General features: G+C 46.7%; 1 protein-coding gene across 2 annotated transcripts in view; it reads right to left on the bottom strand.

The window, feature by feature from the left end:
* Nucleotides 1–323: 323 nt before the first annotated feature.
* Nucleotides 324–9,855, bottom strand: part of LOC134611412 (stimulated by retinoic acid gene 6 protein-like) — a 150,014-nt gene continuing 140,482 nt past the window's right edge. The window contains exons 17-18 of one of the 2 annotated variants that reach the window (XM_063455278.1): nucleotides 2,195–2,341; nucleotides 324–1,114 (exon numbers count right to left, since the gene is read on the bottom strand). In XM_063455278.1, the coding sequence (XP_063311348.1) occupies nucleotides 885–1,114; nucleotides 2,195–2,341 (377 nt within the window). In that variant the 3' untranslated portion in view covers nucleotides 324–884. The remainder of the gene's footprint in view (nucleotides 1,115–2,194; nucleotides 2,342–9,855) is intronic. The other variant, XM_063455279.1, reaches the window with a different exon arrangement.

Genomic DNA, 9,855 nt, shown 5'->3' with positions numbered 1-9,855 from the left:
AAAACCTTGAATATTTCCAATACTATTAAAAAATTAGAAAAATGAAAACTCAGTTGCTATTGTATTTCTGTAAGTAGATTTATTGAGCCAAAATATGGCATCTACACCACATCATTTTCAAAGATTAGATGGATTGCTCGTTCCAATATTGACATACAAGATGTTTATTGAAAATTTGAAAACAATTTGGCAAACTTGGAAATAGTTTTTGTTATAACATTCTAAATTCTGCAAGATAATTTTTAGTGATTAAGCCACTCAAATAAGAGCCTTTGTACCAAGTTGTTTTTCCCACAGCATTCTACATTATAAAACACTTTTACTTTAAAGTGGCACTGTCACCCCCCCCCCCCCCCCCCACCTTCCAAAAAAAAAAAAAAGAGTATTTCATACTCATAAAATCTTTATGAAATACTCATATTGACTGTGTAGGAATTTCATGAAATTTCAACCCAGTCAAGAGATACACAGAGACAATGTATGGACTACTTTGTCTCAGTATTTTTTCTATGCCTGACACTTATAGACGTTGGTGGAGGTACCGCTGTCTAGAAGTGTCATTCTCTCAGCCATCACCAGTGACAGCTGCAGGGAATTGGCTCTATCTATTGCGCTCACGCAAAAGAGTACATCAGTGATTTTTGCTCCAGGCGCCTAAGCACCAGTAACAGAAGAGGTCTGGCCAGAAGACACCCGCAAAGGACAGTTTCAGGTAAGTTGAAACTCACCTTTGCCTAGCGTCTCAGCCACAGGACCCCCAATTGCATCTTTATAGATGTATTGGTAAACATTCTAATAAGTATAATTTTGTGTTACATATACAAAGTGCTCTGGATTAAAATCTCGGTCTGTTGCTTGGTATCTGGACTGTGAATAAATACTGATCATGTTGTGTCTGTTAGTTCCACATCGCTACACACAATTGGTCTTTCCTTGTTGTTTCTCACTTCAGCTTCCAGCACAGAGGCATTGATAAGTCTGGTATGGCTCACTGCATTTATTGAATCTAGATCATCTAGCTGTTTGGGTTTCCGCTGTATTATCAGTCTTGGATTGTTTAAAAGTGTGTAGCAGAGAAACCACCTTGTTCTGGCTTTATTTGATGAATGTGGCTCTAGAACAAAAAGATGCAAAATAAATATTTTATTTTATTTATAAAATATTTTACCAGGAAGGATACATTGAGATTTCTCTTGTTTGTAAGTATGTCCGGGTTCCACAAAATATTGCATTGTTACAATAGGGCACAATATTTAAAAATAAATAAATAAATAATATAATATACAAACAATATATATACATACAAACAAACATATATAAATGTTACACATAATAGGTAATAAATGTAGTCAACCATGACAGGTGCGTTCTGTATTAAGGTGCATTGCCATAGATCTCTTAATTTCTTTTAGATTGAATGAAGATTTGACTGTGTCAATGAGGTAATTCCATAATTGCAGGGCGGTTTTGTATAATGGCATGCTAAATATCGCGCTAATACTGGATCGGAGGTTATAGGAGGTGGGAACAGCTGGATAGAGCACTCTACACAGGTAGGGGGGGAGCTTCCCAGAAAAGCTCTTAAACACAAGGCTGGAAAGATGAAGAGCGTGTCCGGATTCCAGTGATAGCCAGTTCAGCTCTTTTAACATGTCATAAATGTGGGTGAAATAATAACACTCTTGTTATCTAGTACAAAGCGGCAGAACAAATAATGTAACGTATTAAGTTTATGAAGGTAGGTTTGCGATGCAGTTGCATACACCCCATAATCAATGACCGGCATTAGCATTTGTTGCACTGTTTCCTTACTGTACGGCTTAGGCAGGATTTATCTCTGTATAGGGCACCTAGTTTTGGATAAAGTTAAATTGCTCGCCAGCATATTTATATCTATATCTATGTATATAAATGGATTGATATATGGATAGATGGATAGATAGATAGATAGATGCATGGATGGATGGATAGATAGATGGATAGTGCTAAATAAACATAATACAACGTCATATACATTTTTGCAAATTTAGAAATTACTGTTGCGCATCATCTGCATATCTTAAATTGGTCCTTGCCTGCCCATCATATGAAACCACTGTGTCCAAGGTTTACCTTATCTATACATAAATGTGGCATCAGTACAATTTTATTTTTAGTAATTGTATATTTGAGTTGCTAGTTCTTTCATAAATACCTGTTGAGCTGGTAAATGTGTAGTAAGCAATTGATTCTCTGAGTCCTTTCTCAGCTCTCCTTTCTAGGAGAACATTGCAAAAACTCATTAGAACAGGGTTAGTGTGATAGTGATCCACATAGATCATCCCAATCCATGTATTGTAACCTTAAATGAAATGAAATGAAAAAGGAAATACAACATATGTTACTTCTTCATGCAATTTAATTTGAGTTAAACCTAGGTTATTCACAGAGCAATTATCTTACTGTTGTGAAATGCTCAATAATGTAAAACACAGGTTCTTCACAAGAGTTTAATAAGCAGATTCCTTTATTGCTTGTGCACAAGGAGAGTGTCAAAGAAGACTGCCTTCCTCTATATGAAAAACACATAACTTATATACAGTTAAACAACACAGCTTACAAGCCAGGAACAGCAAAGTGACAAAAGATCAGTAACTTGAAACAAAACAAAAACAAAGTTGCTTCTAAACCTACTCATCCTGCTATGGTCAGTTCAGTCTATTTCTGAATCAATCACTACTGACCAGTGGCGTACATACAGGGTCACAGGGGTCGCAGCTGCGACCGGGCCCGTCACTCCAGGGGTCTCGGCCGCACTGCTGACCGATGCGACCTGGTGCTGGCCGGCATGTGTTGCGGCCCGGCCTGCGCGGTGTAACCACCGGGGGGGGGGGGGAGGGGCGGGAGAGGAGAGGGGCCCACGCACCGGGGCCCCATGGATTGTGTGTACGCCACTGCTACTGACCATTCACCCTAAGGTTTCCATTTATGATCTTTGAATAGAAAAAACAGTTTCTTATAAAACTACCTGGAGCAAAACACACATCCACATTTAACTCTTCGTTCACACAAAGTCACACAGAGGGCAAACATGACTGATATAAGAATAAGATGGCAGCTGAGGAGCTAAGGCACTTTCTCAAAATTCCCATTGTCTCCAATTTTATTCAAAGTGATTTTTGGCAACTAACTGTGAGTGCTGCAGTAACAATGACATAATCACATCTGAAGATATACAGTATGTCATCTCTGTGCCAGTGTCCTTTATTTTAATTGAAAGGCAAATACCGTACAATAGATATTAACTAATGTCAAGTTTGCGCTGGTAGCCCTGTGTGGTTTAGATTAATTGAGTATTATATAAATTTTTCCTAATGTTTGTAGGCAATACTATCTCTTGCTTTAATGCCAAATTGTGCTGATATCTGTCATCCTGAAATAAGCTAGTGTTGTGTTTATCATCACAAACATTTTGATTTGCCAACTAATTATCTATAGTCCATAGCTTGACCTTTCTTGGTTGGGTTGGATGAAGGATTCATATACCAGCCTAGTATAGCGACACACCCACCTATCAAACAACACCATTTTCCTATTCTCCATGCATTTGTACCAGAGGATAAATACTAACTATGGGAAAAAGAGTCCCAAAGTCCTCTGGTTCATTTATGGAAGGTAACGTTATGACCCATCACCCCTGTCACCTCCTTACTCATCACCACAGTAATTCTATAACAGATAGAGGGCAAATGTATTTATTGCATCATTTTATCATAGACTATGTCCCATGTATATCTGAACACTTTTTCTATACCTATGCGTAAGGGCTACTGTATGGTGTAACACTAGATTCACGTGTGCTTCCTTGATGCAGTGACACAGTAGGGAACTGGAGTATAATGGGCAGGGGCGGACTGACCGGTCGGGCATTTCGGACATGGTCCGAGGGCCCGGCCGGGAGGGGGGCCCGCCATCAGGGGGCCCGGCCGCCCCTTCAAATGCTGCAGCCGCCTGAGCGCTCTCTTAAGAGCCTCAGGCGGCTGCAGCTTCTCCCCTCCCCTGTAGCGTAGCCGAGCGGCTCTGCAGTCCGCGGTGCCGGCCGGAGTGATAGGAAGGTGTTCAGTGTGCACCTTCCTGTCAGTCCGACCGGGTACAGGAAACAGAAACTCCTGTTCCGCGCGGAGCAGGAGTTTCTGTTTCATGTACCCGGCTGGACTGACAGGAAGGTGCACACTCAGTGTGCACCTTCCTATCACTCCGGCCGGGCACCGCGGACCACAGAGCCGCTCGGCTACGCTACAGGGGAGGGGGTGAGTAAGAACAGGGAGGGGAGCAAGGGGGGGAGGGGAGGAATGAACAGGGAGGGGGGAGGGGAGGAATGAACAGGGAGGGGGGGAGGGGAGGAATGAACAGGGAGGGGGGAGGAATGAACAGGGAGGGGGGGAGTAATGAACAGGGAGAGGGGGGAGGAATAAACAGGGAGAGGGGGGAGGAATGAACAGGGGGGGAGGAATGAACAGGGAGGGGGGGAGGAATGAACAGGTAGGGAGGGAATGAACAGGGAGGGAGGGGGGAATGAACAGAGAGGGAGGGGGGATGGACAGAGAGGGGGGATGAACAGAGAGGGAGGGGGGAATGAACAGAGAGTGAGGGGGGGATGAACAGGGGGGATGAACAGAGAGGGAGGGGGGATGAACAGAGAGGGAGGGGGATGAACAGAGAAGGGGGGATGAACAGAGGGGGGGAATGAATAGGGAGGGGGGAATGAACAGAGAGGGAGGGGGGAATGAACAGGGAGGGGGGATGAACAGAGAGGGGGGAATGAACAGAGAGGGAGGGGGGGATGAACAGAGAGGGAGGGGGGAATGAACAGGGAGGGGGGGAATGAACAGAGAGGGAGGAGGGGAATGAACAGAGAGGGAGGGGGGATGAACAGAGAGGGAGGGGGGATGAACAGAGAGGGAGGGGGGAATGAACAGAGAGGGAGGGGGAATGAACAGAGAGGGGGGGAATGAACAGAGAGGGAGGGGGGATGAACAGAGAGGGGGGAATGAACAGGGAGGGGGGGAATGAACAGAGAGGGAGGGGGGAATGAACAGGGAGGGGGGAATGAACAGAGAGGGGGGAATGAACAGAGAGGGGGGAATGAACAGAGCGGGAGGGGGGGATGAACAGAGAGGGAGGGGGGAATGAATAGAGAGGGAGGGGGGAATGAACAGAGAGGGAGGGGGGGTGAACAGAGAGGGAGGGGGGAATGAACAGAGAGGAAGGGGGGGAATGAATAGAGAGGGAGGGGGAGATGAACAGAGAGGGAGGGGGGGATGAACAGAGAGGGAGGGGGGAATGAACAGAGAGGGAGGGGGGAATGAACAGAGAGGGAGGGGGGATGAACAGAGAGGGAGGGGGAATGAACAGAGAGGGAGGGGGGAATGAACAGAGAGGGAGGGGGGGAATGAACAGAGAGGGAGGGGGGAATGAACAGAGAGGGAGAGGTTAGGAGAAGAGAGGGAGGGGGTAAGAAGAGAGAGGAAGGGGGTAAGAAGAGAGGGAGGGGGAGTAAGAAGAGAGGGAGGGGGAGTAAGAAGGGGTAAGAAGAGGGGGGAGTAAGAAGGGGGTAAGAAGAGGGGGAGGGGGGAGTAAAAAGAGGAAGGGGGAGTAAGAAGGGGGGGGAGTTGAGTAAGAAGAGGGGGGAGTAAGAAGAGGGAGGAGTAAGAAGAGGTGGGAGTAAGAAGAGGGGGAGAGTAAGAAGGGGGGTAAGAAGAGAGTGAGGGGGAGTAGGAAGAGGGGGTTAAGAAGAGGGGGGAGTAAGAAGAGGGGGAGGGGGGAGTAAAAAGAGGAAGGGTGAGTAAGAAGAGGGGGGAGGGGGGTAAGAAGAGGTGAGAGTAAGAAGAGGGGGGTAAGAAGAGGTGAGAGTAAGAAGAGGGGGATAGTAAGAAGGGGGTAAGAAGAGAGTGAAGAGAGGACCAGGGAGCTCAGCCTGCAGCTCCTCTGGGTCCTTCTTGTGCGAGCACAGATCGTTGCTGCGGTTACCACGGCAACGTTACGGCTCTAGCGAGAGTAAACTCTAGCCCTGGAGCTACGGGCTAGAGTTCACTCTCAACACTGTACCACCAGGGATTCCTGGTGGTCGCAGTGGTGAGAGTGAACTCTAGCCCCATAAACACACTGCCCCCACACACCATACACATTCACACACTGCCCCCATACACCCACACAGCCCCCCATACTAACATTGCCAAAGACATACACAGCCCCCTCATACACACATTGCCCAACACACCCTACACATTCACACACTACACTCCCTCACACACACTGCACCTTTCACACACACTGCACCCCTTACACATTGCACCACTGCTCTTATACCCTACTACAGCCTCATATCCCAGCAGACCCCAGGTAAGTTGTCAAACTGTTCTTAAACGGTTTGACTACTTACTCTGAAAGGGGGGTCCGGCCCTCCTGGCACCATAACGACTACACAGAGCAGTAGTGGTTATTGTGCATGGATTATTTCTTTAAATAATCTACAAGTGCCCCAGTAGCCAGCAAGCCAGCCAGCCAGCCAGCCCACAGGCCGGCCAGCCAGCCCACAGGCCACCAGTTAAGATTACAGCCAGCAAGCCCACAGCCTGCCAACCGCAGCCAGCAAGCCACAGCCAGCAAGCCAACAGCCTGCCAGCCGCAGCCAGCAAGCCAACAGCCTGCCAGCCGCAGCCAGCAAGCCCACAGCCTGCCGGCAGTAGCCAGCAATCCCACAGCCTGCCGGCAGTAGCCAGCAAGCCCACAGCCTGCCGGCAGTAGCCAGTAAGCCCACAGCCTTCAAGCAAGCCCACAGACTGCCAGCCAGCAACAGTAATTAAGGTAAGAGGAGCTAACTTGGCCTAGGTATCAGCAAGCTATGTTGTGTTGCTATATTGTGAATAGGAACCAGAGTGTTGGAGAGACCCCCCCTCCAGGCCCCATTAGACTCCATTGTAGTCTCTAATGGGACCTGGAGGAAATTCTTTCTAACACACTCTCTAAAGGACACTGAGATAGCCTCTGCTAGAATGCTCCCCCCCCCCCCATGGCCCATTAGCCCTCAATTGTATTCTCTACTGGGGCCTGGAGGCGACTGTTTCCAGCAGGGACACTGAGATGGCCTCTGTTAGAAAGACCCCCTTCCAAGCCTATTAGACTCCATTGTAGTCTCTAATAGGGCCTGGAGGGGATTCTTTCTAACACACTCTCTAAAGGACACTGAGATAGCCTCTGCTAGAAAGACCCCCCTCCATGGCCCATTAGCCCTCAATTGTAGTCTCTACTGGGGCCTCGAAGGGATTATTGCATGTTTGTTTCTTGTGTCTAAAGATTGCGTAGGGTGTGGATGGAGGTGGGACATGGGTGGCGCTTGCTGCGGAGTATGGGTGGGGCCTGTAAGGGGGCCCTTGATTTATTGTGCCCGGGGGCCCTGAGGGTTCTCAGTCCGCCCCTGATAATGGGTATGATCTGGTTCTGTGTAATTACTTTATTTGTTGGGTTATTTTTATTTAGTGGGACACTTGACACTAGCACCTTAAGGTTCATTAGAGTAATAGTAAAAAATATGTGTTATTAGAGTGTTGTGGCTAGTCCAACCCAACACATCTATATAGCTTGTGCTATGAGATCCTCACAACTCCTTAAAGGGCCACTATAGGCACCCAGACCACTTCAGCTTAATGAAGTGGTCTGGGTGCCAGGTCCATCTAGGATTAACCCTGCCTGCTGTAAACATACCAGTTTCAGAGAAACTGCTATGTTTACTTTAGGGTTAATCCAGCCTCTAGTGGCTGTCTCATTGACAGCCGCTAGAGGCGCTTCCGCGCTTCTCACTGTGATTTTCACAGTAAGAAGAGGCCAGCGTCCATAGGAAAGCATTTAGAATGCTTTCCTATGAGACTGGCTGAATGCGCGCGTGGCTCTTGCCATGCATGCGCATTCAGCCGATGAAGGAAGAAGAGGGAGGAGAGTCCCAGCGCCGAGGGAGCCCGGCGCTGGAAAAGAGGTAAGGGATTAACCCCTTCCTCCCCCTCCAGCGCCACGGGAGTGGGACCTTGAGGGTGGGGGCACCCTCAGGGCACTATAGAGCCAGGAAAACGAGTTTGTTTTCCTGGCACTATAGTGGTCCTTTAACTTTTGTGCGCAGGGCCAGACTGGGAGAAAAATTCGGCCCGGGCATTTTTTTTATCACAGCGGCCCACTAATAAGGGGACGGGGCAGAGAGGGTGTGTTTCGTCATCACCAATGACAAACACGCCCCCTCTCCCATCTCCACCTGCCATCTGTGGTAGAGGTCAACACAGTAAAGGAGTTTAAGCATGCGTGGGATAGGCATACGGCTATCTTAACTATAAGATAAGGCCAGGGACTAATGGAAGTATTTAGAAAACTGGGCAGACTAGATGGGCCGAATGGTTCTTATCTGCCGTCACATTCTATGTTTCTATGTTTCTCTCAAACTGAGCATGTTGGTTCAATGCTCTTCCAGGGCAGACCATGCGCAGAGCTCTGCTGAAGAGCTCTAGCATGAGAAAAGGGCCCTGTATTTGTTCTGCACAGTGCAAGCAAATGTAATAACATGCTGTGCTGTGTTTCCTTGCAACTTGTCTCTGGTGTCTCTATAAATGGATACCAGGAGACAAAAGGGCCAGGAAAGAGTATTGTGCATGTGTTTGGAGCCTGGTTGTGGGATTGTGTGTATGTAGAGTGAGCTGATTGTGGTGTGGTATTGTGTAATAAGGTCGGTTTTAGTCGTGTTGTGTTTGTGGTGTAATGTAATGCATATGTGGCTAGGGGCTGTAGAAAATGTGTGTATAGGGGATGTAGTAATTGTGTGCATACAGGCTATAGTGTGTGTGTGTGTGTGTGTGTATAGGTGATGTAGTGTTTGTAGAGGTTGTAGAGAGTGTGTGTTTAGGGGTGTAGTATGTGTTTGTTTACAATGAATCTAGTGTGTTTATAAGGGATCCAGAGTGTGTATTTTAGGAATGTAGTGTGTGTGTGTAGATGGTGCAGTGTGTGTGTATACATGAGTCTAGTGTGTGTTTGAAGTACCCAGAATGTGTAGGAGATCTAGTGAGTGAGTGTATATATATATATATATATATATATATATATATATATATAACGGATTCAGAGTGTATAAAGGGATCTAGTGTGTGTATATGATCCAGTGTTGGTTAAGGGATCTAGTGTGTGTCTGGAACGTAATGTGTTTAGGAGTGCAGTATGTGTGTAAGGGGTGCTGTAGTGTGTGTATATATATATGTATATGTATATATATATATATATATATATAATATAAATATGTTCAGAAGTATTGTGAGTGTGTGTGTGTGTCTTTGGTGCAGTAGGTGTCTGTGAGGGATGTAGTGTGTAACGGATCGACGGGCACCCCGACCGGGTACCTCCGTTGAAGGATGCTCCTAGCGCTTCCCGAGGACTCCAAGCACTGCAGCAGACACCATAACCACCGTAGACTCCTCCAGAGAGCAGAACAGGAACAAGCAGAACAAGAGCTTAACAGTGATTTAGCAAGGGAATATGACAAGCATAGCAATCCCTTGTAGCAGATTCCCCCAATAAGAGACGGCACTCCAAATTGATGGTAAAGTAGAACTCAGGTTTAATGGCAGGTACTCTGCTTTTATGCAGTGCTCCCCTGCAAGGGAGACGCCCGCAGACAATTAGGCATTAACCAATCAACTATCGGCTAGATCCCACATATTCCCTCCCCTCTGCTTGGGAGATAATTGAGTTTCTTACCGTATCTACTCAATTATCTCCAATCTAAAAACTTATACTTTTATACATTTTTATAACTTTAAAACTATACATTCAATCTTCATA

The sequence above is a fragment of the Pelobates fuscus genome, chromosome 5 (genome assembly GCF_036172605.1).
Source record: "Pelobates fuscus isolate aPelFus1 chromosome 5, aPelFus1.pri, whole genome shotgun sequence".
In the NCBI taxonomy this organism is placed as follows: Eukaryota; Metazoa; Chordata; class Amphibia; order Anura; family Pelobatidae; genus Pelobates; species Pelobates fuscus.
The sequence above is the reverse complement of the archived record's forward strand: the minus strand, read 5'-3'. Positions and strand labels throughout refer to the sequence as shown.